The 26,124-nt window shown below is 39.1% G+C and overlaps 2 protein-coding genes across 5 annotated transcripts in view; both read right to left on the bottom strand.

Moving 5' to 3' along the window:
• Positions 1 to 6,950, bottom strand: part of SLC35A3 (solute carrier family 35 member A3) — a 36,751-nt gene extending 29,801 nt beyond the window's left edge. For 2 of the 4 annotated variants that reach the window (XM_074319056.1, XM_019747027.2), the window contains exon 1: positions 6,683 to 6,814. The gene's annotated coding sequence lies outside the window, so the exon portion shown is untranslated. Of the gene's footprint in view, positions 1 to 6,682 lie in introns of all 4 variants that reach the window. The other 2 variants (XM_019747031.2, XM_074319055.1) reach the window with 2 other exon arrangements.
• On the bottom strand, positions 6,726 to 25,778 carry LOC141568493 (uncharacterized). Its single transcript, XM_074318629.1, has 4 exons — positions 25,759 to 25,778; positions 23,978 to 24,099; positions 8,186 to 8,268; positions 6,726 to 7,151 (listed from the first exon to the last, which is right to left on the bottom strand). Exons 1-4 carry the CDS (start codon positions 25,776 to 25,778, stop codon positions 6,726 to 6,728), a joined length of 651 nt encoding a protein of 216 aa, XP_074174730.1.
• Between the last annotated feature and the right edge of the window lie 346 nt (positions 25,779 to 26,124).

Here is a 26,124-nt window from a genome sequence, read left to right as displayed (position 1 = left end):
CAAAGTGAAAGTCCCCATTAAGCCACAAATATAAGTCCTATTCCTCTGTCCATCCCCAACAGGAACCCATTTTCATGAGTTTGGAGTATATATTTCCAGTCCACTTTTTAAAATTTTATATAGATAACACCCATAAGCCAAAAATGTTTTAACATACATATATGCCATCAAACTGTATATATTATTCAGCATTGCTTTGTAATCTATATTGACATATGGACCTAGTTCACTGCTTTTAACAACTCTATAATGTTTCATCAAATGAGTGGACCTTTTATTTACCGATTCTTTTACTAATGAACATCCTTTTAAAAATTTAAATTAAAAATATTTTTAGGGGCAGACGGATGGCTCAGTTGGTAAGAACGCAAGCTCTGGGCAACGGGGCTGCTGGTTCGATTCCCACATGGGCCAGAGAGCTGTGCCCTCTGCAACTAGAATGAAGTCAATGAGCTGCCACTCAGCTCCCAGGTGCCCAGATGGCTCAGTTGGTTGGAGCGCGTCCTCTCAACCACAAGGCTGCTGGTTGGACTCCTGCAAGGGATGGTGGGCTGCGCCCTCTGCAACTAACAACCGCAACTGGACCTGGAGCTGAGCTGCGCCCTCCACAACTAAGACTGAAAGGTCAACAACTTGACTTGGAAAAGTCCCAGAAGTACACACTGTTCCCCAATAAAATCCTGTTCCACTTCCCCAATAAAATCTTTAAAATATATATATATATATTTTTAATTTCCTTAAACATTTTCAACAAGTAGCTTCTAGCTATTATATAAGCCACGAGTATTAAAAGCTATTTTTCTAAAATTTAACATTTTATGATTTCTAAGGTCTCTTCCAGTCCTAGTACTAATATGTGTGAGCATGCATGTGCACGCACACACACACACACACAAACACACACACACAATTCTGAAAACCTTATTCAATTTTTCATCTAAAAGTTTTGTCTGAATTTTTAAATTGCAAACTTTCAATATAGGCAGTAATATATATAACGTATATATAATGAACTATTATTATATATAATTATATATATTATATATAATTGTGTATAATTACTGTATAATTATACAGTGTATAATTACTGTATTATTATAATATAGAATTGAAATCTTTGTGTATGTGTGTATACTACAATCACACTGATTTGATACACTAATCACACTGCTAGTACTTCTAAAAGTCCTTTGTACAAGGAATATTTCAGGGTTTGGTAGTCACTCTAATAGATTTTGCATTTGCTTACCAATCAATAGTTTTCCTCTGAATTGTTAAATAAGTTTGATAGTTATAAAGTTAAATTTAATTATTTTTAAATTCCTTCTCAGGCCAGCCCGGTGGCTCAGGTGGCTGGAGCTCCATGCTCCTAACGCCAAAGGTTGCTGGTTCGATTCCCACATGGGCCAGTGGGCTCTCAATCACAAGGTTGCCAGTTTGATTCCTCGACTCCCACAAGGGATGGTGGGCTGCACTCCCTGCAACTAACAACCGCAACTGGACCTGGAGCTGAGCTGCGCCCTCCACAACTAATACTGAAAGGACAACAACTTGACTTGGAAAAAGTCCTGGAAGTACACACTGTTCCCCAATAAAATCCTGTTCTCCTTCCCCAATAAAATCTTTAAAGAAAAAAAAAAAAGCTATTAAATTCCTTCTCACCTCTTGAGGGAAAATGTACAACAAAACTTCATCTAATCTCTATTCATCTGGATTTGATGAGTTTGGATGATGGCTTGGTTAGAATTTACTTTTGCATGTTGTACAAAAGTTGTTAGTAAGCTTCTTAGAGCTCAAAGAAGTTCTCAGTAATTATTAAATAGTCTTAAATAAGAAGTTTTGAAACACACCAAGAGGTATATTTTAAATACACATGATATGCTAAGGTATATGTCCTTCATTTTCATTAAAGTAGCTCCCAAAGATCCTTGCTTTAAAATGCTTTGTCAGCCAATTCTCAGTTATTCTGTAGGCTTTAAATGTTTAAAAAAATATACATTACACAAGGTATATGTATCATTAATGCACACTACTGCTACTATTTCCACCCCAAAATAAACCAGGATTAGTGAGAAATTAGTTCTTTATACCATCATTAATTGCATTATATGTGTATTAATAAGTTCTAAAATATTCAAAACACAATATATTAATAATGTCTTCAAACATACATAGGTCTTTATAGGTAAATGTGAAAATCAGCGTGGCTACAGACTTATTTCCAATAGCTTATCAATAAACATGTATAATCTTTAGGTCTGTGTATGAAGCCCATCATTTACTGAGACAATCAATAATATCAGTGTTTTACTGATAAGTCTCCAGCCACTAAAGTCCTAAAAAACTAAATGTTTGTCAATGTTTTAAAACTAATAAAATTTGTATGGATTTTTAAAAAGCTACCAAGTAGCTAAAAAATTCTGCAAATCAATTTTCCTTCTATTATAAAAACAAAAGGCGAAATTTCTAACTTACAGTTTTTAAAGTGAGCTATATTGACATTTTCTAAACACTAGTTCTAAAATATATTCCCTACATACAATATAATTATCTACTAGAGGTTAATGACATAATAGAGTACATATAAAACACAAGAGTTATGGGGCCGGCCCGGTGGCTCAGGTGGTTAGAGCTCTGTGCTCCTAACTCCAAAGGTTGCCGGTTCGATTCCCATATGGCCCAGTGGGCTCTCAACCACAAGGTTGCCAGTTCAATTCCCTGAGTCCCACAAGGGATGGTGGGCAGTGCCCCCTGCAACTAAAATTGAACACGGCACCTTGAGCTGAGCTGCCGCTGAGCTCCCAGATGGCTCAGTTGGTTGGAGCGTGTCCTCTCAACCACAAGGTTGCCGGTTCGACTCCCGCAAGGGATGGTAGGCTGTGCCCCCTGCAACTAGGAATGGCAACTGGACTTGGAGCTGAGCTGCGCCCTCCACAACTAAGACTGAAAGAACAACAACTTGAAGCTGAACAGAACCCTCCACAACTAAGATTGAAAGGACAACAACTTGACTTGGAGAAAAAGTCCTGGAAGTGCACACTGTTCCCCAATAAAGTCCTGTTCCCTTTCCCCAATAAAATCTTTAAAAAAACAAACAAAAAAACACAAGAGTTATAAAGTGCTATGCAAGTAAATATAAGTTCACATTATACACCTGTCAGAAACAGCTACTGCTGTAAAAACAAACCTTTTAAAGTTTTTCCAAGTAAATGAACAGAAAAAGACAAAACATACAGAAATGCTGACCTGAGCAAATTTCTGTTCATTTATCTCCCATGATGTCACAATTTTAAAACTGCAACCTTTAACTTTGCTAAATAATAACAAATAAAATTCATCACAAATGGTTTTACTTCTGACACTGGCATTATAATATCTTCTTCTCAAACTACCTCAGAGGTAGATACAGTATTCTCAAAAAGTAGCAACCATGTGATAGTTGAAATCCATAATAATCCTGTGGAAAACCGAAAGATCTTACTTTTATAAAAGTGAAATAAATATAAGTCAAAGGTAGTTTACACTATCAATATAATCAATTTTGTTTCTATGATAGAAATAATAACTTCCACTAAATTAGTTCACTCTTAAGTGCTTAAAGAAAAATACAATCCTGCTTGATAACACTTAAACAAACTGACTCTACGCTTTACCATTTCCGGTTCCTATTACAGTCTAATTTAAACAACTTTCCATTGTTTCTCCTTCCCTTCCTTAATTAAGATGTCAGCAAGTGAGTGTGTATATAAGATAACATCAAATTTATGTACGTTAATTTTTAACTTGTTCTTTCATACTGCAGAATTTCCATTACTACATTCAGGTAAAATCAATAGTACTCATATATGTCATCAACTTTACAAATATAAGACCTGTTTACATTTTAATTTTTAGATTAAAAATTGTTCAGTATTATTGTACTCTTTACATAAGGCCAATGATTTGGAAGACATAATGAATGACCTAAGAAATATAGCTCTAAGATCCCCTTTGAATGTGTGGTGCCATGTAAAAATGTACTCCTTCTCACCTTCCCATCTCCCCACTCCTGTGCTCTTCTGCTCTACTACTTTCTGCTATGGTCATTTCCTGCCACTTACAGCAAGAGGCAGAAGTTAAAGGTATTCTACAAAGAACAGAGAGTAGTGTAAAACCCAGGTAGGGTCCAGAGGCACTAACCACTAGTAAAGATTCAAGACAAAGGAGAATGGAGGCAGAAGTAAAAAATAAAGATCTCATACAACGCTCCACAACTTACCATCAACATTTAATACAAACATACTACAATCAGACACTGTGATGAGCATTGGGTATACAATGAACAAGAGAAATACGTATCATCTGTTTGTTCATGGAGCTTATCCTCTACCATGGAAGACACGTATTACTCAAATATTTCAAAAAATAGTCTATGACATAGGGTAGAACAAGAAAATATCATTGGAAAATTATAGTACCTTGTATTTTGCCAGCTTGGTTAAACTCACACATTTCCCCAAATCCTTTCTCTGCATGGTACCAGGACAGAATTGGCTGAACACAAAATCTGCACTGACACTTTGATATCGGCCCAATGATGCTGGTTTGGATTTCTGGCCTCCAGAACTGTGACAGAATCCTTCGGATACACTTGCTTTTTAGAGGGTTGAAATCTAATTTAAGCTACCAATTCATATTGATCTGAAGTATAAATGTTTATAAACTTCTGTTTTTCTCATTAATCTGTCTTATTATAGGGGTCTCTGATTAGAACTAAAAAAAGTAGAGAGAAAATTATTTTTCCTCCCCTACAGGGATGATAATAACTATACTACCTCAAAGATTTATTACGAGGATCAAATGAAATACTAAAACATAGAACAGAAAAACACTTTCAAATATAAGATTATTAATAAAAATCTGAAATAAAGTTACACTACAACACAAGAGTTATCCCTGTCTCCAGGAACACTATAAGAATTTGATTATTTCATTATAGGATTTAATGTAGCAATTATTTATGAAGAGTCTAATATATCATAATACTGTGCTCAGGTACTAAAGTGCTAGACAAATTAAAAAGATACAGTTACCTTCCTTAAAAAGCTTACATTCTAGAAGTGATAAAGTTCTCAAATAATCATAGTACAATGCAAATTTAACAAGTATTATAAGATTTATAAAGCCCAACACACAAGAGAAAAAGAATGTTTTGGACTAATGGTAGACTTCAGAAAGCTTCATACGAAGGACGTGGTGGCATTTAAGCTATTAAAGAATAAGAATCTCTACAAAGACTGTAAGGAAGGCCTTCCTTGTAGAAAGAAAGGATGTAAGCAAAGACCAAGGTAGCCAGGTATAGAGCAAGTTTAGAAATTACATTTCAAAGTAACTACTCTAGTTTGGCTAAATATTAGGATTTGTGAGATAAAATAATTAAGAAGGAAGGAAGGAAGGAAGGAAGGAAGGAAGGAAGGAAGGAAGGAAGGAAGGAAGGAAGATATTGATCTGATTGGAGCCATGGACAGCTCCAAATTTTGAAGTGCTTTGAATGACGCCCTAAATAATTTTGAATTTATTCTGGAGCCAATAGTCACTGAGTATTTCTGAGGAAAGAGTGACCAAGAATGCACAAGACCTTTAGCTTTAAAAAGCAGTATGGAGGGGTTGTAATATGAAGGTGGCAGGCTGAGGGCAGCAAGTCTAGTTTGGAAGCCATTGCTATTGTGCAAAGAAGAAAATGAGTGAAGAGTCAGACTTAGGACAGAGGTAGTGTGAATGAGAAATGGAAGAACTAGTACATTTGAGATACTGAAAAAGTAGAATCAATACTTGGGAGGGAAGTTAGGACCAGAAATGTAAATTTAGAAGTCATTCCTTAAAAGAAACGACCAGAGTTTACTAGTGAATAAGAGCACCAAGTGAGAAACTGCATCAAATTTCATCTTTACCAAAGTTGAATGTTAATTCCAAAAGCAGAAAATTTAACTCTGGTTCCATTTTCAAATACTGCATGTAATGGCACATAACAAATGAGTCAGTCTTATAGTAATGAAATGTTTACTAAGCAAGGCCCATTACTATTTAGTATTAGCCTTTAACTCCCTTGAACCAATGTTTGGAAAAGGTGTTCAGTTGCTTTAAACAAACGTTCATTAAAACCCTCCCTTGCTGAACACACAGAACTCTCCCCCAACACAGACACACCTACCCCTTTGCTGACAGGGATCCCGCCCAGCCTCCGACCTCCCTCGCCCCCGTTCTAGCCTAACCAAGGGACCGCGTTACCATTTCTTGAAGTCCCTGCTGCTTCCAGCGCGCGGGTGCTGGTCTGGTGGATCGGGCCACTGAGCGAGCTCCCGGGAGGTTCTCTGAGGAATGACCACCAGCCTAGCCCACCAACTGCGCTACGCACGCCCCAGGCTCCCAGGCACACACTGAGGTTTTCAATGCTTTACACACCCCTTTCCTCCGGCTCTTCCTCCTCCACCCAGCACATTCCACACGTCCCTCGGAGTTGCAACGTGTCATTTCATTCGCTTCCACACCTACCTACCTAGGACTGTCTTGTTCACGCACACGGACTGCACATCAGCCACACGCACGCCTCCTTCTCCTCCCCCGAGAGCCGTCCCCGCCGTCCCAGCACCCGCGCGCCCCGGCCGCCCCGGCCCGCAGCGCCCCAGCAGCGCGCACCGCTCACCTCCCGCGCAGCTCTGCGGGTTGCGCGCTCGGGAGGCCGTGGCTCAGCTCCGCCGGGCGCCCCAGGCTGCAGTGCCCGCCGGGTCCGCCGTGACCCCTGACGCGCAGCGCGGCTCGCTCCTGCTGCCGTCGGTGCCGCCAGGTCCGTGGTGCCCAGGCGTTTCCGGGTTCCCGCGGTCCCGTCCCGCAAATGCTCCGGCTTCCGCCTGGGCCCCGGCAAACGCCGTTCCCGGCTCCGTTCTGGCGGCGCTAGCTCGGCACTTGCCAGCTCTATCCTGAAGGCGAGGCACCTGGGCTGCCCGTAGAGCAGCCCCCGGTGCCAGCTTCACCGTCGCGTCACCGCCGGGGGCACTGCCTCCTGCGAGATGTGTCCCGAGGGGCTGAGGCGGACGGAGAGACACCCGCCGCGGGCTTCTGCGCTGCTGTCCGGTGGCGGAGGGTGCCTGGGTGACCAGAGTGCCAGGGTGTTCCTTTGCGAAAGAAGAGGCAAAGTCCTTTAGGGCAAAGATTCTGAGAGGGACTGGGGAGGAGGATCCAGGAACCAACAACCCGCTTCTAAAAATGACAGTCACTGACACTGAAAACGAACGACATCTGCTCTGGCTCAGACTGCCACTCAGTAGTCTGCAAGAACGCTTATTCATTTGGAAATGACCACTCTCCCCAGCCTGGGTGAGATGTTGAGGCTGAGCAGAGGCCAAAGCGGCGACACCAATGGGCCTAGTGCCACTAATCAGTAGAGGAAACAAAGAGCAAACGCGGGCAGAGGATCTCAGAGTTGTAAAGGATTAATCCCTTCCAGGCCTCATAGATACCTTCTACAACATTACCTTTTAAAGGCCTTCCAACATCTTTACTGGAAACCCTCCAACCACTGCAGCCCATTTTGGTGATTGACAGGCTGAAATTAATATGCTAGGTCGTTTGATCATCAAATAATAGAGCTCCTTAACACAACGCCGCTATAAATTACGCCTATTTCTCTTTTTATTGCAAATAATTAAAACTATGCCAAATAGAGACCTGGAGAAAGAGAATGCAGAAAAGTATCTCTTAGAGTAAAATAACTGGCTTTAAACTTTTCTGTAATAAGATCTTGAGAAAATCCCTGCATAGTGGAATACACATTAGATTTTAATGTTTGTCCAAATATTTTGGAACTAAAATGTGCATGGTACATAATAATAGTAGCTAGGCACTATTCTAAGAATATTCGTTTCATTCATTCAAAAAATAGTAGATACTCGGTATATATACGTGGCTATAAGGAGAAAGAAAGATTTTAAATATTTTTAAAATACACCAGCAGGAAAAATATACTTTTTGACATAAATACACTTTTCCCCTCTTCTTCCGTTCCCCGCCCCGCCCCCTCCTCAAGTCTGGCCTTTGTTTCTCAGTCTGGTTGCGTGGGACACAGCTCCCTGGCCCATGCTGGTTTATGAGCCTTGGCTCCCTCAGGCTTAGACAGTCAGTCGCTGGTAGTCCTGTGGTCTGTACTCACAGCAGCTGGGGGCAGCACCACGTGGACCTCTGGCTGCTCAAGGCAGCCCAGCTCCAGGGAGAGCCGGTTGTTCACAATCTTAGCTGTAGAGGGAGCAGCTCACTGGCTCATGTGGGAATCAAACCAGCGACCTCCGTGTTAAGGAGCACGGGGCTCCAACCACCCGAGCCACCGAGTGGGCCCATAAATACACTTTTTAGAGAAAAGATATTTCAGTGCGTGCAATAAGCTTTAAAATGAGAAAAATGAGAGGGGGAAGCGCTTATAATTATGAAACAGTAACATGTGCTTAGCATCTTGGACAGGTATGACATTGAAAATAACTATGCAAATAAAAGCAACAATGAAAGTACAGGGCCAAATATGAGATTCAATGGATGTGAAGATATGAGCCAAGAAAAACTGATGACCAACGAAATCCTTTCATTAGCTTTTTCTAGCTTTGCAATCTATAATCTAATAATACTGAACTGCTATGAGTTTCTCTGTATGTACCATCTATAGTACCTATTCCTATTTCTCATGCTGTTCACTACGTGTAGAATACGTTTGCGCTGCTCCCTCATATTTTTATAGCTAGCTCCACTCATCTTATAATTCTTCACGTAGATAATATCACAAACTTGAAGCCTTTTCTTGCCTCCTTCCTTCCCAGGGACCTCCTTCTGTGTGGTCCCATAGCATCTTGAGGCATCCTATGACTATCTAGATAATTTACTTACTTCATTGTATTGTGATCTGTTTTATACCTATCCTTTCTGTCCAACACTTTCCATGAGGTCGATACTATCCTATTTATCTCTGGATCTCCAGCACCTACTACAGTGCTTAGCACATAGTAGAAACTTAACACATATTTCCTGAACTGGTTGGGGATAACATCAAAAACAAGCCAGACAAAAAGCCAGTACAAAAGCTTCCCAGGAAAGAATGTCAGCAGAGCCTGAATGCAACTCCAGGCATCCCACACATTCAAGGATGTCAAGTCAGTATCCAAGGCCTCAAGCTCTTTTAATAACAATCTAATAAGGATTGAAACATTGTGTAGTTTGCTGGAATCACCTCATATAATCCTCACAACAGCTCCATAAAGTAGACATTAGTATTTTACAGAAGAAACTGAGGCTTTCAGACATTGAGTGACTTACTGAAGTTCCCATATAGACTGAAAGATAAGTTGGGATTCAAATCCTAATTTGTCTGCCTTTAATGTCCGTGCTTTAAAACACTACCCTTAGCTGAAGAAAAAATGGTACAGAAGAGGAATGAGCACAGTTTAGAAAAAAGATGGCAAACAGCAAAAGCAGTAACAGGGACAAGAAGTATCAGTAAAGAACAGAGATGGCGATGAAGCACGAGAGAAAAACACCAATCTGAAAACACTGGGCAAAAGACCAGCTTTGGCCTCACTAGCCAAATAGATTTTAAAGGCAAAATTTTGGCACCTTAAAGACAGGTAAATGAGAACAACATATTGGTTTAAGGTCAGTGAGAGCCAAACAGGACAGTGTATCTCATTGGTGCTTGATTAGGGTTGCCAGATAAAATACAAGATACCTAGTTAAATTTAAATTTCAAATAAACAATAATTGTTTAGCATATGCAATATCTGGGAAAATTAATACTAAAAAAATTCATTGTTTATCAGAAATTCAAATTTAACTGTGTAGCTTATATTTTTATTTGTGGAAACTGGCAACCCTATTGAAACCATGAATGCGCTGTAATATTGCACAATAACTGATTTCCAATGGTGGCCCAGAGAAATTAAGGCTAAATCAAATTATATTTGGTGCAGTTGACAATGAAAGCATGATGTACACGAAGTAAAAATCCCCAATCAGTATCTTTAGGCAGAGTCAAGGCTGGTAGTTTAGGGAATTTAATGGCTTAAGACGCAGTGAGAAAATGAAAAATGAAAAGAAAAGAAAAGAGCAGGAACTATGGTGATATATATTTTTAAGATTTCTGTTCAGAATAGTGAAAATACAAAGATTTTCAGTGGTTAGAGAATTAAACCTCAGTTTTGCCAGTTGTCACTTACGCTTTATTCCTACACAATTAATTCTTTTTTCTTAACCATCTTTTATTTTTATTTTTATTGGGGAATATTGGGGAACAGTGTTTCTCCAACTCCCATCAGCTCCAAGTCATTGTCCTTCAATCTAGTTGTGCAAGGCGCAGCTCAGCTCCAAGTCCAGGTGCCATTTTCAATCTTTAGTTGCAGGGGACATAGCCCACCATCCTATGCAGGAATTGAACCGGCAACCTTGTTGTTAAGAGCTCGCGCTCTAACCAACTGAGCCATCTGTCCGCCCACAATTAATTCTTAAAACTGTTGAATGAAAGCAGAGCTCATGAAGGGAAAAAACAGTTCATTCTTTCAATCTGCCAAATTAGTAGAAGATGTCATGCTGTTGTTAGTTCTTCAGGGCAAAGAAAGATTATCTACTTGTCCATCATTTACCTCTAAGAAGAGTTAAATAAGGTCACTTCCATGTCATCAATAGCAGTCATGTGATACTTTCGCTTTGAGATGGATTTGTAGAGTTTAAGACTATAGAACATCTATCTGATGGGTTTGAAAAGAACTTACTTTTCATTTCCTCCTTTAGCCAGAAGGGGCTTCCGTGAGACTTTTCCTGTTATATAGACCTAGTCTTTGAGTCAGGGTATCATGAGGTGGTTTCATGGAAGTGGGGCCATCTGCTCTCAGTATATATTCAGAACCACTGATAGGAGGGGGAAATTATCCTGGACGATTGATGCCCCATGGAGCTCATTTATTCTGGTCAAAGCTTCAGTTATCACTTCATGCTTTTACATCCCTGATTGGAAGATGAACTTTGTGGTCTGGGCATCAAGGAATTGGTTTTATCTCAGAGTTAGGGTAAATTGTAAATAGGAGTTTTGGGGATTCCCCTTTACCTGGCAAAATCACCACAGATTCCTTTGTGGGCAACTAGGAGAAAGGTGAATAGTATGTACTTGTGCTGTTAAAGCTGGTCAGGGGCCTCTAAAGTCTGGGAATAGGTGAAAGGTTGCAATTCCAGTGACATTGGGCCGCTATTCACCAGTCCTAGAGTACATTAGATTATACAGCTCATATGCAGCTGGATTATGCTGTTTACCAAATATTTCCCCCATCTGCACTTCCTGGCTTTCATGTGGTTGAGTGAGACCATGTAACTAGTTCTGGGCAATGAGTTATAAGAAGATTATATGTGTCATTCAGGGCCACAGCATTGAATTCCTAATTTGTGACCCTCTAGAACAATCATTCTCTTTGCTTTGGAGTCTGGCAATGCTTATGATCCTGAATGCTCCATCAGCCCGTATCCTAGAATGAGGAGATGTAAAGTGAAGGCCCCAGCAACCTGCAATAGACATATGGCATAAACAAGAAATAAATCTTTGTCATATGTCATTAAGATTTTGACAAAACTTAGCATATATTGATTAATACAGAGATTGATGCCTAGAAATGGGGTGTTTTTTAACAAAAACCTGACTTTTTGGGCATTGGTTTAAGAGTAAAGTAAGTGATTTTAGAAGCTGGAATAATCACAATCTCTGCAATACACTGCAATATTTGATAAAACTGTCACCTCCAATAGTTTGGAAGGTAAATAATGAACCTAATATGCTTGTAACTTCAGGGGAAGAGACTATAAAACAAATGTGAATAGGCGTTGCTCTCCTGCCAAACTTGATGTATACAAGATGTCTAGAATTAAGTAGATAGATAAATGGGGATGTGTCAAGAACTGTGGTTATGGCTGTTGGCAAATGAAGCTCACTGGAATCAAATATGTAAGAAGCCAGTTATATTTATGAGATAATTGTTCTGCCGAAGAAACCAACAGCCCAGACAAGACTTAAAATGCCTTTTTGACTACCAGACTTCTACAGACAGGAAATGAGTTCAAACACTGCTCAGCCCACTTCAGATAGAGCCAAGGAAGATAAAAAAAAAAAAAAAAAAGGAAGGACCCTCCCCTAGAAGGTCAAGTCAGGGGAAATAGAACACAATGAATTGGGCAGCTCCTCTTAAAGATCAGAATTAGCATCTAATTCAAGAAACATTTTCTACTCCAAAGTTGGCAGGTCTTCACAAGTACCTTTCCATTGGTTCCACCCCCCATGTTTGTTTTTTAAGTAACTCCCCATCCCCCACCTCCAGTCTACTTTCTGTTCTCTATGAATTCACCTATTCTAGATACTTCAAAAAGTGGTATCATAGAATACCTGTCCTTTTTCATTTGTCTTACTTCACTTTGCATAATGTTTTCAAGGTTCATCCATGTCGTAGCATGCATCATAACTTCATTCCTTTTATTTTTAGCCATTCATCCATCAAAAGACATTTGCATTGTTTCTACCAAAGAAGCATTTTATCTCTTGCCTGGGCTATTGTGAATAACCCTGCTATGAACATTCATGTACAAGTATCTGTTTGAATTCATTTTCAATTCTTTTGGGTATATACCTAGGAGTGGAATTAGAAATACTATGTTTAATTTCTGGGGAGCTGCCACACCGTTTACCAAAATGGCTGCACCATTTCACATTTCCACTGGCAATGCATGAGGATCCCAATTTCTGCACATCCTCACTATCCCTTATTATTTTCCAATATTTATTATAGCCATTCTACTAGGTGTGCAGTGGTATCTCACTGTAGTCTTGATTTGCATTTCCCTAATGACTAATGATTTTGAGCATCTTTTTATGAAGTTATTGGACACTTGTATAATACTGTGTTTCCCCCAAAAAAGACTGGGTCTTATATTAAGTTTTGCTCCAAAAGACGCATTAGGGTTTATGTTCAGGGGATGTCATCCTGAAAAATCATGCTAGGGCTTATTTTCCAGTTAGGTTCTTATTTTGGGGGAAACACAGTATATCTCTTTTGGAGAAAGGTCTCTTCAAGTCCTTTCCCATTCTTGAATTGGGTTGTTTGGGTTTTTTGCTGTTGTTGAGTTGTAGGTGTTCTTATATATTTTGGATATTAAACCCTCCTTGCCAAGTACAAGGTCATGAAGATTACCCTTGCCTTTTAAGTTAGACTGATTTTTAATGTTGTCATCCATTCTACTGGGAGAGAGGTTTAGTGAACAGCTTGGTGTCAATAGCTGGGCATCATCAGTGCTGAGAATCAAAAACATACAGCTACTGGGCGGCTGGATGGCTCAGTTGGTTAGAGTGCGAGCTCTTAACAAGTTTGCCGGTTAGATTTCTGCATGGGATAGTGGGCTGTACCCCCTGCAACTAAGATTGAAACGGTGACTGTACTTGGAGCTGAGTTGCGCCCTCCACAACTAGATTGAAGGACAACGACTGATGGGTCCTGGAAAAGCACACCATTCTCCAATATTCCCCAATAAAAATTAAAAAAACAACAACCCAACATATAGCTACTAATCAATTATCCAGACTGCCTCGGGCAATGAGGCCTCCTCAAGCCCTTTGCACTCCACTCTCAACTGGTGAGCCAGGGATCCAGCAGCAAGCCCAACTTCTGGTCCTGTGTTCCAGACACCTGTCCATCAGTGGCAGAGTAAAGATTGGAGTTTTGTTCTTTTTGAGTATTGGTGTGATTTCTGGTGCCAGCTTCTTTTTTTTTTTTTTTTGTTTGTTTGTTTTTTTAAATATTGATAATTACAGTCAAGTAGTGACTGTTTTGTTGTTGTTGCTGTTTAATTTTTATTGGGTAATATTGGAGAACAGTGTGTCTTCTCCAGGGCCCATCAGCTCCAACTCATTGTCCTTCAATCTAGCTGTGGAGGGCGCAGCTCAGCTCCAAGTCCAGTTGCCATTTTCAGTTTTTAGTTGCGGGTGGTGCAGCCCACCATCCCATGAGGAAATTGAACCGGCAACCTTGTTGTTGAGAGCCTGCGCTCTAACCAACTGAGTCATTGGGCCGCCCCTCCAGAAGCTCAGTGGCAGCTCATTGCCTTTAATCTAGTTGTGAAGGGAGCAGCTCACTGGCCCATGTGGGAATCGAACAGGCAACCCTGGTGCTCAGAGCTCACGCTCTAACCAACTGAGCCATCTGGCCACCCCTTCTTTTGGTTTTATGGTCTGATCTTTTAATGATCTTTGCAAATGACTTGAATGATTCATAGAAATCTTGCATCTGGGTGAAAGATAGCATCAAATCTGGTTTATTATCCTTCTCTGTTTGTCTATTTTATACTCAAATCAATTAAGAACTTATATCAAATCGAAAGAGAACTGCTCTTTTATATTGAAGGAAACCAAAATTTTGCAACCCTGAAGCTGCTTTTTGGGGTATTGATTTTAAGCTGTTTATTAAGAAAAAAGACTCAGAAAGACCCCTTGGCCATCCCCCCTTTCCTGCCCAAGAGATTCAGACAGAGAAACCAGCGTCAGGAAGGAAATGTTCCAGTGCTGCCTTAGCCTCACTTGCATTGAGTATGGTAGGTGAGAGAACCTCAGGCAGGTGCCTGCTAGATACCCTCAGTGTCCCAGTTTCTGAGTTGCCCAGCAAGAGTGTTCCTGCCCTGTATGTTCCCCTCTTCCTGAAGTACCTGTAAATCACTCATTCTCACTTCTGAAATGTAATACCCGGTCCCCCCCTCACCTTCTCTTTTGTCCAAAACGTCTTACATAACAAAGTTGTCTTACTGTCTTTGGAATTTTCATGTTTATGTGAATTCCCCATGCACATGTATAAAAATTTTGATTTTCTCCTGTTAATCTGTCTCTGTTGATTTGATTATTTACCCAGCTAGAAGAACTTAGAAGGTGGGAGGAAAAGTATTAATTATTTGTTTAGCCCCCACAACATAAACCAGTGGGTTTTGTATTTCTGTCTGGCTGAAATACAAAATGAGCTGAAATACTTTAATTGAAGCGCTAAGCTCTCTATCTGGGTCTGTATATACATTTACGTGTCTCCGAGTGCAAACTATTTTTTTTCCTCCAGATGGTATTACCAAATTAGATAATAAAATCTCTTAAGAGATCTATTTAGATTAGAGATAAGTGAGCCTACATAATTCCAAAAATTCCCAGAAATTAAGAAAATTGGTCTTCTAATAATTTCAATGTGCTAAACTCTATATTATTATAGAAACTAACTCAAATGGTTTAAGAATTTGAGTTCATATTACTTAGGTATATCTTTGGCTAATGAGACTAGTTTAATATTATTGGTTTAATAAAAATAGCTGTCTTTTGAATTATTAGTATTAAGTATAACACCAGCATACATTTTTATTTTAATGGGGTGTATTTTTCCTAACCTGATATAGATTTACTGATCAAATAAGCTAGCATTACATACACTAGAAGTTTAAGATTATGAAAAATGCAAATTTGTGTTTAACCAAATTGAATCATTATCCTGGCAAACTTTATTTCAACAGTAATTATGTTTTGTGTTATGTCAGCTTGGAAATAGTTACCATTAGGTAGCTCAAAATCTTCTATCAAGGCTAAATTGAGTTAATTAATGGATTTGCATTAGCTACCAGATCATTTCTAAATCTACAACAGTGAAACAATAATTGCAAAACATAATTTTAAATTTACATAATTTTAATATACTTTTTATCTTTCACTTTTATATGATACAGAGATGTTACCAGAGAGGGGGCCCCTTCTCGGAGCGATGTCCAGGTTTTTGGCATCTTGAGCAAAGAATTGAATGAGACACAGAGGTAAAGTGGTGAAATCGAAGCTTATTAGAAGAGATAGACACTCCAAAGAATCGGGAGAAGCCCGAGCACAAATGAAAGCGGCTCAAGGGCCATTATTAGAAGAGAAAGTACACTCCAAAGACTTTGGAGCAGCAGGAGCAAAAGAAGCTGCTCAAAAGGGCGGCGGCTCACTGGAGTCTGGGGGGTTCCTCTTTTTTCACTAGGATGGGCTGTTCCTCTGTGGGCGCAGGACCACTTGATTGACACCCATGATTGATAAGGGGCCATTACCTCATCCTCTTAGACTGCGCATGATGCCCCTTGCCAGAGTTCAGTCTGTTATAATGACATTAATGAACTTCTGGGCATATGTATGCTATTACAATGATGGTATAATGAGGGTAAGGCGAGATGGAGGTCGTGGTGGCCTTCTACCGTGCAGGTGTGAGCAACCTGTCCAATTTAATTAGGTCCTCACAGTGGTTAATTGTTAGGTTAGTAAGGGAAGAATTTGGGAGGTCTCCAGGCGGTGCTCCTGGTAGATTGTGTTCAACGTGCAGGAATGCAAAGACCCAGTTACCTGTCTCTAACTGTCTGCCTTATTTCTCTCTGTGGGGAGTTGAGGGATGGAAGGTCTCTTTTTCTGTATCTGCTTCAAGCTGAGAAGGGGGGTAGAGCTGTCCCTACCTAATGGGGATTCACAAAACTTTCACCCTGTCTGATCCTAAACAAAAAGAAAGAGGGGGTCTCATATCTGCCTTGGTTGGGATGTACTGGAAGCCTCGGCTGGGACATAATTCGTATCCCGAGGGTCCCTAGATGAGGAGAGACAGCTGTTACTTAATAGAGTAAAGGTGCTATTTCCGGGACTTGAAGTCCAATTGTTTTATTTCACCCGGGGTTAGGTATGGAATGGCCTGGAGGAGTGTTGGGCTACAATGATTACAGTTAACAAGCTTCAGTCACAGGCTTTTAAGTAGTTATTTGAAGTAGGGGTGAGACACATTATGTGATTTAGGCTAGGAGCAATCTTTAGGAATTAAGACCAGAGGTTAAGAAGTGAAGAAACTAAGGAAAAGGAGACTTAAAATTCCTATAGTGAGAGGGCTTAAAATTTCTATAGCGAGGGGGCTCTCACATATCAGAGAGGCTATATATTTGGATTTGTTAATGAATGCGTAAGTTTTTGCAACTTCAGGGTATGTATAACTATAAACAGGTATGAGATGTATATTCATAAGCTCTGCTAGTCTGTTAAAAATGCTAACATATACAGTCACAACTATCTAAACAAGTTTTCTCTGTAAAATACAAGTGACTGTAATTAAAAACGATAATCAATATATGTGAATGAGACTCTACTCCCAGCGATAGTGACAGAGAGGAGTAACTTTGTATGCAAAGTATGCAGGATGGGTTTTTGTTAAGCAAAAAGAGTAGTTTTGTGCTAAGGTAAAATGATACTTGTTCCAGAATGAGAAGGACCTTATAGGAAGAAAATCTGAATGAATACAGAAGTTTCTCAGAAAGGAAATTTTAATTGTAGTGGTCAACACTGGCTGAAGTTTGATAGATTTATTTATAAGATTGCCAAAAAGAGTTTTAATAACAAATATACTGATGCAAAGTTAGAACTCAGTTGTCTCTCTGTTAAAATGACAATATCTTCTTAGATTACTTGCTTCACTTAGTAAGAGGTTGTAAGAGATATTTCTTTACCTTCTAAGTAATTTGCTCATATAACAAAGATTCTTTGTCTTATCGGAATCATTTCCTGTGCTTTATGTTGATTTTATCATGTCCTTGATTACTTACAAGAACAAAGTCTTCTCATTTTTGAAAGGGCTAAGATTCTTTATAATCATGTTCACCTCATATGTCTACTTTTAAAATCTTTTATTGTCATTTTGGTTAAATAAGTAGCCAAGTATTATTTCCAGTAACCTATGGTCCTATGTAAGCAGGTGTTTTAACCTCATGACTACTTTTGATATTTTTGCCTTCCCCACATCAAATCCTAAATGATGTATTTTGCACCTAAAACTGATTTCCCAGAAGGCCTGATTTCTCTGAGAAATCAAATAATTTATCCTTTTGTCTTATACAAAGAGAGGTTCTAGAAATAATTAGGTTTATCGATATGTTATTATTGATGAGTTGCATGGGAAGAGTTTTCAAATCAGAAGAGATGCTTAACCTTCCCTAGGCCAAATTTATAGGGGTGAAATGCTTTAATATAAATGTTTCAGGGTGGCCCGGTGGTTCAGTTGGTTAGAGCATGAGTTCTTAACAAGGTTGCCTGTTCTAGTCCCACATGAGCCAGTGAGCTGCTCCCTCCACAACTAGATTGAAAAACAACAACTCAACCTGGAGCTGAGCTGCACCCTCCACAACTGGATTGAAAACAATGAGTTGGAGCTGAACTACATCCCCCACAACTAGATTGAAAAACAACGACTTGACATCCTGGAAAAGCACACCGTTCCTCAATATTTTCCAAAATAAAAAAGTAAATAAAAAGTACTTGTTTAAAAAATTAAACATAAATAAATATAAGTGATTCAGATATTGTATGCTGTGTAAGATGTTCCTAGAGATTTGTCAGTATTCTCACTATCTTTGGTATATCTCATTATCAGAGTCCAGGTTGCTGCTTTCCCTGATATTAGACAACAAAAGTATAGTGAATAAATTATAATTTCAGTTATTTTTTTAAAATGTTCAGCTAAGGGGTGGCCAGTTAGCTCAGTTGATTAGAGCGTGATGTTCCTAACACCAGGGTTGCCAATTTGATCCCCAAAAGGGCCACTGTGAGCTGCGCCCTCCACAACTAGACTGAAACAACTACTTGACTTGGAGCTGATGGGTCCTGGAAAAACACACTTAAAATAAATAAAAGTTTAAAAAAATAAATAAAATAAAATGTTAAGTTGGTCACATTCTTTAGTTCGAATCTAGCATCTTCTAGTAATATATGGTTTTGAACTGTGAATTTGTATTACTCACCTAGGACGTTTTATGAATATACAAATGTTTGGAGCTTACTCATTCTTATTGACTCTCTTTACTTGATAAACTTGGTATATTCTAACTTTATAGTTGGTATGTCCATGGAATATTATGTCTCAAGATTATTATATGTTAAATCTGAATAATTTTCTCTGTAAAGATTATATTCATTCATTTTCAAAAAGCAAACGTAATATCCACTGTTCTTAAAAAATTGCATTAGCCATATGTTTATAGATATTTTGTCTAAGGCCTTTTAAAATTCACTTTATTTTGTTTTACATGCCCCAGAAACAACCTTCTTTGCTCGTTTCATTATTCTTATGATGACATCTCATCAGATCTTTCACTTTTGAAAATTATCAGTAATGAGTTAACTGAATCCATTTAAAGTCTTTTGTCACCTAGAGATAGTTTCTTTTACTCTGAGGTTTCCCTGAAAAGACTTGCAGTCAGCCACAGGCCAGGTTGCACCAACAAAGATGGACTGTGTCAGAGCCCTGTGAAAGGAGTCTGATGATCAGGTATTCTTGGACACAGGTTTCTGATGACATTGCTTAAACAACTTTAAATCCATACCAGTGGATTAAGTCAGGATTTCCAGAACTCTGGTCCAGGAACAGATAGACTCCTGAGACTGCTAACCCAAGATCGAATGGCACAAGGTTAATTACATAGGAGGACTGAACAAACCGTAAGCAATGACTGTGGGTTTTGTTTGGAATATTGTTGATGTTAATGTTTTCTGGATATAAGGAATCTTTTTCTCTTTCCTCGCAAGTTGTCTATAACTCATAGTAATTTAGTACATTCTGTTTTTGTAAACAGAAATGACACTTTTATCTTTTTCTCCTATCCTCACCCTCCAGAATCCACAAATACTGAGTATTCTTATTTTTATGTCAATATAGTTATTTGCACAGTTTCAATATGTTTCTCCTCCTTGTTAACAGGACTTAATTGAAAACACTGGTTGTGTAACCAAGACCTTGCCAATGAGGTAGGAGTTGAGAAATAAAATGGAGTCACTATAGTCAAGCTGCTAAATTAACTAACATCAAGTAATCAGAGGCACGAGGAACTGTTTCTATTCTTACTTTATCAAGCCTGGGAACTTAAAATTTGAACTTTCCAGTCCTGCATCAATGCCTAGATATATATCACATCTCCAGAAAACCCTTCTTTCCCTGAAAGACTAAGGAAAGAACGTTCGTGTAGCCAGACCATCACACATTTGGAAGATTACCATCTCAGACCAATCCAGAGGCTAAGAATGCAGGACTGATTCTTCTCAAGAGTGTACTTGTTACTATAAGAACCCTCAGCTTTTCTTTTTTCTTCAGAACACTGAGTATTTCCTAGTTGTTTTCAGTTTGCAATCCCTAAGACCCTTAAATAAGTCTTTGTTATTGATTTCTAGCCAAGCCTCCAGTCTCTTTTTGAGTTTGTTTGACACCTAAAATGTCATATTTGAGAATAATGCTCATTCACTCAGATAAAACTAGACACTCTTAGGGGAACTACAGTTAATTCTATGGTACTAAAGTTTACAAAGCATGGAATATTGGACTAAAAAAAAAGAAAGAAAGAAAACAGAGCACTGGACTGGTATTTGGTTTACAGGGTAGATAATGAAGGTCACTTCCTGACAGGCCTAGGAACATTAGGATATTTTAGGGAATTTAAGAAAACAGGCGTTCACCCAAATGTATAGAGTATTACAAGTGAAATCTGATGGTGATTTCTTCTTGGCTTGGCTTCTTAACTCAAGAGACATTTAAAAATTCAACTTGCCATTTCTTATTATACTTTTGGCAGGGCAAACTTAAGAAGTACTATATGATAAATTACCATTTTTGCTGCACCTATCTAATCAGACCAAAATCTAATTAGACCACCTTTATTTTATAGTCAAGAAAAATCATTCCTTGCGGTTATCTTTGATTAAAAGGGGAGTGACTATTGAAGGGAACCAAAATTTTGCCACCCTGAAGCTGCTTTTTGGGATATTGATTTTAACCTATTTATTAAGAAACAAGACTCCGAAAGATCTTTTGGCCCTCCCCCCTTTCCTGCCCTGTAAAAGATTCAGACAGAGAAACTTGCTTTAGGAAGGGTGCCTTGGCTTTATCACCTTAAGAATTTTTCACCCCAGCATTAGTCAGCAAGACTCCAAGCCTTTTAGCTATATACCCCATGTCCCATTGCTTCCGAGTTGCCTAGCAAGAATTTTCCTGCCAGGTATGTTCCCCGATTCCTCAAGTACCTCCCTATTTACCAGATCTGGCCCCCAATGACTTCTTTCTTTACCTGAACATAAAGGAAATACTGAAAGGAAGACATTTTTATGATATTCAGGACATCAAGGGTAATACGAAGACGGCACTGATAGCCATTCCAGAAAAAGAGTTCCAAAATTGCTTTGAAGGGTGGATGGACTAGGTGCTGGTGTAGGTGCATAGCTTCCCAAGGGGAGTGCTTTGAAGGTGACTGTAGTGATATTCAGCAATGAGGTATTGATGTAATGATGTAGGATCTGCTGGCAGTGTCTGGGTGTGGGCCGGGATTGTGTCTCGTGAAACCAAAGAATGGACATACGGACCAGGGAGAGGCAAAGAGTTGTAAAGGAAGATAGTTTATTAGAGGCAGGAGAAGAAGTTGCATCTCCCAAGTGGGAGGGGGTACCTGAAACTGGGAAACCCAGTGACTGAGGCAAAAGTTCTTCCTTTTATACCTTCCCTTGCCTGCTTGGGGAAGGGGCTGGAGCCTTCTAATGGAATTCATCTATTTGGTCTGTCCTGTTTGCCCATCCTGAAGGGATTAACGAAATAACCCATTCCTATCTATCAGATCTGCTCCTTTGACTGGCCAAAAGGGATTTCAGATTATTTATTAACCTCAAGGCATATTTGCTTGTCTGTCCTGGAGTGAAAGAGACATTCCAGAACCTGGAGTTTCAGGATATGGCTGCTTTTTGTTTATTCCACCCGGAACCCTCCTGTCTACTTAGCAACATGCTAAGTAACCTGTCTCAGTATGTAGCACTTTTTCTAGGATGAGTTTACGAACTTAGTTTTCTGACCTCACAGACATGCAAACTTTGTCTTCTCTGGTGATTTAAGTGGCTTCTTCCCCCTTTGTGGAAAAACCAGTTTGGGCACCTACTTGTGATTTGAACTGGATCCAGTTACCTCACACAAATCATTAACACTTACCAATGTTCAATTCTTCCAGATTCCTTCAATATCTGGCTAAAACCCAACCAAGTTTTCCAAATTTTCTCCCTCCTGCCTGACTCAGCATATTCAAGAACTAACCCTGACCATCCAAATTCCGTTCGTGTGCTGCACTGGCCTTTCCACCCAGGATCTGAAGAACCCTGGGAGCTAAGCCCAGTGACTTCATATAAACCTCGGAGGACTCAAGGACTCATCATCATAGTAGGTCACGCATGGGGTGGATATTTCCTTGGACAGGCCATTCTCTTGCCAAGTAAGAAAGCTTGGCAAGACACTGGGTCATACGTAAAAGGTAACCAAGACTGTGGTGATTGCCAAGAGCATAAAGATCTTAGTTTCAAGGAACTCAATGAATGGTGCTCTTGGAATCCACTGGACTAGTTACCCTCAGTTTCAGCTCTTGAGGCTATTTACTTTAGTACAAATTTTAGGCCAAACAGACCTTCCTACTTCTTGTTTTTTGTTTTGTTAAGATATGGGGATTGTAATGGTGGCACTCACTAAATCTTCTATTTTTGAGATTTAGTGCCACCATTACAATCCCCTATCTTAACACTTCTACATTTGTGGGTACAGGATAGTTAGTATTTCCAGCACACAGAGATAGTGTGCTGAGGGTGGGGGTGGGGGACAAGATAACAATGAGGGGTTTTGTGGTCCCTGCTCTGGGTGGTGAGGATTGTGCCCTGAGAGGTCCCGAAAAGGGATTACTCTGCCATCCAAGAGTATGTTATCTTAGATGTCAAAAAACAATAGACAGGCTCACTAAGGTAAAGACTGACCTTTGTCAAGGAAACCACAGGCCAAGGAGTTGATTACTGAATCAGTGAACTGAGTGAAGCAAAGCACTCACCATCTTTCAGCAGATAGAAATAGAGTCCAGGAGTGCTAGCCCCTCCACCTCCTGTTCAAATTGGCCAGTTACTAATTATAATAATTATGTACAGTATGGCGCTAGGTGGGTATTAGACTTATGGGGGGATCACTTTGTAAATTATATAAATGTCTAACCATTATGCTGTACACCTGAAACTATATAATATTGAATGTCAACTGTAATTGAAAAAAAAATTAAAATATTCACTTTTCAACCTAAAAAAGAGGGGAAAAAAACACCAAAACCTGCCCTATTCAATTTTCTCATGAATTAAAACTTCAACCTATTGTTGAAATAACACGTATTTAATTTTGGGTTTTTGGCCTTGGTTTCTTTTCTTTCCCCAGCTTTATTCATATATAATTTACATATGATATTGTGTGTTAAGGTGGACAGCATGATGATTTGCTATAAATATATATTGAGAAATGATTACCAAAGGATTTCTTTTCTATAAAGATCCATCAGTTAACTTACTGATAAAGAGACTGATGATAATTGGAAAAATTACCATACATCATGAATGAAAACATGAAGAATCTGTAATTTCAGAGTTGACTGTCATAATTGGCACTGTCTCTTACTGAGTGATTTGTTTAAAAAATCACCTCATTTCTTTTACAGTCAATTAATTCCTCTCAAAGGGAAATATCACCAATCCCACAAGGCTATTGGGAAGTTTGGGAATATTTGGAAAGGCTTATGGAAAGGGTAACAAGGCATAGCAGAAATAATTCTGCTCAACATTGATCTAAAAGAAAAGCAAAATTTTGGTATGAGAACAAAAAAGTCCATACCTTATAATTTATATTAGGGTAAAGTTAATATAAAGTTGGATTTATTATGAAACTTAAAGCAAACGTGCATGCACTGATTTTGGCTGGCAAAGGCCCCGACTTAGTTTAAAAGTGTTAGTTCCTCCCAACTGGAGAAAACTGTACAATTGCCTCTGAGCCGTTGGAAGTGAGTCTGAACACACACTGCCCCCTGGTGGCCTCACCCAAGCTTGCTAAGTCTCCAAGTGGCATTGGGCACTCCGCACTCAACCGTAGTGACAGGTTCCTGAATCGTGCAAAACATTCCTGGGTCTTTAGTGAGCTTGCAGAAGGGCTCCTGGAGGAACTTTTAAAATTAACCACAGTTTAAGAATCTGGCAAAAAAGGCCTAATCGTACCTAAGTTTTCAAAGATGGCTTTTTGTGACATTCTAGAAATAATGATTAGGTGCTTTTTTAACTGACAAATTCTTTTTAGAAAAAGAATTATCACATTCCATAGAGGTCAAATACTTTAAATAAATGTTGATATCATTATTCTGTGAATTCTAATATTTTGAATTCCCTGACCTCTTCACCATAGGGTTGATATTATACCATGGCCCAAATGACTGGAGAGCTCTATGTTGTCACATCTTGTGACAATGGCAGCACTCAGGGAAGTCTCCCTCAGGCACCCAGCTCTTCTCTTATACCACTGAGATATAGGAAAAGGCTGCTGAACTAGGCCTCAGGATACCTGCATCTAAAAATCTATGTAACATTGGATAAGGCACTTAGGCCCCAATTTTTTAAAGAAGCGTGTAAAAAATGCATGTGTGTGTGTGTGTGTGAGAGAGAGAGAGAGAGAGAGAGAGAGAGAGAGAGAGAGAGAGGATTACAAATGAAAAGATTTGGGATATGCTAGAAGCCTACAAAATAATCAAGCTAGTATTATAAATACAATTAGGATAAACAGGTTTACTGATCAAACCGAATAATAATCTGGAAAGGATACATTTAACATACATTAAAAAAAACAAAAACTTCACACAGCAGATAGTGAGTCTCTAAAACCTGAACTGGAACAACACAAAATACAAGGTCTAATACTACTCAAATAATACAAGGACTTTGTAACAGGTTTTATGGCAGGGATGGGAGGGCTTCTTATTGAACTCTAACCTACCGATGGAAAAATGCACAACTTGTAAGTGTGCAGCTCAAGTATTTTTCATAAACTGATCTTATACATATAAACAGCAGCCGATCAAGAAACACAACATTGCCCAGAGCCTCTCTCATTCCTTTTCTGAGCCCTGCAAACCCCACAAGGAAAATCACTACTCTGGCTTCCCATAGGTGAGTTTTGCTCATCTGTATACTTGATGAAAATGAATCATTTATTATGTTCCCGACTGCATTTGACTCAACACTATTTATGACACTTATCTTCACAGTTGCTGTAGTTGTACTTTGGCTTTCTCCTTGCTGTGTATTCTCCTGTACAAACGTACCAGGATTTATCTATTCTACTGTTGAGCACTTAGGAAGTTTCAATCTTGGGCTATTAGAAATCTTTTTTTTGTGTGTGTGAACATTCTTGTGTATATCTTTTGTTGAACATATGGACACATTTCTCTCAGGTCTACACCAAGAATGGAACTGCTAGTACATTTAAGCTCATTAGGCAATGCCAAATCATTTTCCAGAGCAGTTGTGCCAGTTTCCAATCCCACAAGCAGTGGATGAGAGTTCCAGTTACTTCATATACATGTCAATACTCTGTATTTTCTCCTTTTTGTTTAAGCCATTCTGGTGGGTGCAGCTGATCTATATTTATTCTAGTTTGCTTTACAAGGCCTGTATCCTGTAGCCAATCTTAGCATAGTGCATTCCAACACAAATGGTGTTGCCCACATTCCACACACAATTTTCAAATAAGTAATACAGTATTATCAACAATAGTCACCATGCTGTACATTACATCTTCAGGACCTATTTATTTTATAACTGGAAGTTTGTACCTTTTGACCTTTTCATCCATTTCGCCTACCCCCACTCAACCCTCTCCCACCATGGGAATCATTACAAGTTGAAAGGTCAATAAGAGAGAAATAAATTACCAAGGATAAAACATCCCTTCCAGGTATATCTATGGGTATAGTCAGACACTAACAACAATAAAGATTGTGTATAGTACTCTGGAGAATTTTTTGTATCTATAGTCTAAAAGTTTAGAGAAAACCGATAAAACCCACAATTGTAATAAGACTTGAAATATGTATATTTAAAACACCATTTTGGCTCAACAACTTAGGATCAGACAATGCAGGGCTTTAATGATTTAAATAAACAAAGAGTTCAAATATTTACTTGACATAATACTGACT

Source organism: Rhinolophus sinicus, linkage group LG14, assembly GCF_036562045.2.
Source record: "Rhinolophus sinicus isolate RSC01 linkage group LG14, ASM3656204v1, whole genome shotgun sequence".
In the NCBI taxonomy this organism is placed as follows: domain Eukaryota; kingdom Metazoa; phylum Chordata; class Mammalia; order Chiroptera; family Rhinolophidae; genus Rhinolophus; species Rhinolophus sinicus.
The sequence above is the reverse complement of the archived record's forward strand: the minus strand, read 5'-3'. Positions and strand labels throughout refer to the sequence as shown.

Excerpts from the sequence above, each read along its gene's own strand:
- LOC141568493 (XM_074318629.1), bottom strand. The coding sequence starts at position 25,778 with ATGGATGAAAAGGTCAAAAG. Across the intron at positions 24,100-25,758 it reads ATGGATGAAAAGGTCAAAAG|TTCCTCCAGGAGCCCTTCTG; the intron begins GTACAAACTTCC and ends TAATTTTAAAAG. Across the intron at positions 7,152-8,185 it reads TGGTGCTGCCCCCAGCTGCT|GAACACCCTGGCACTCTGGT; the intron begins GTGAGTACAGAC and ends TCTTTCGCAAAG.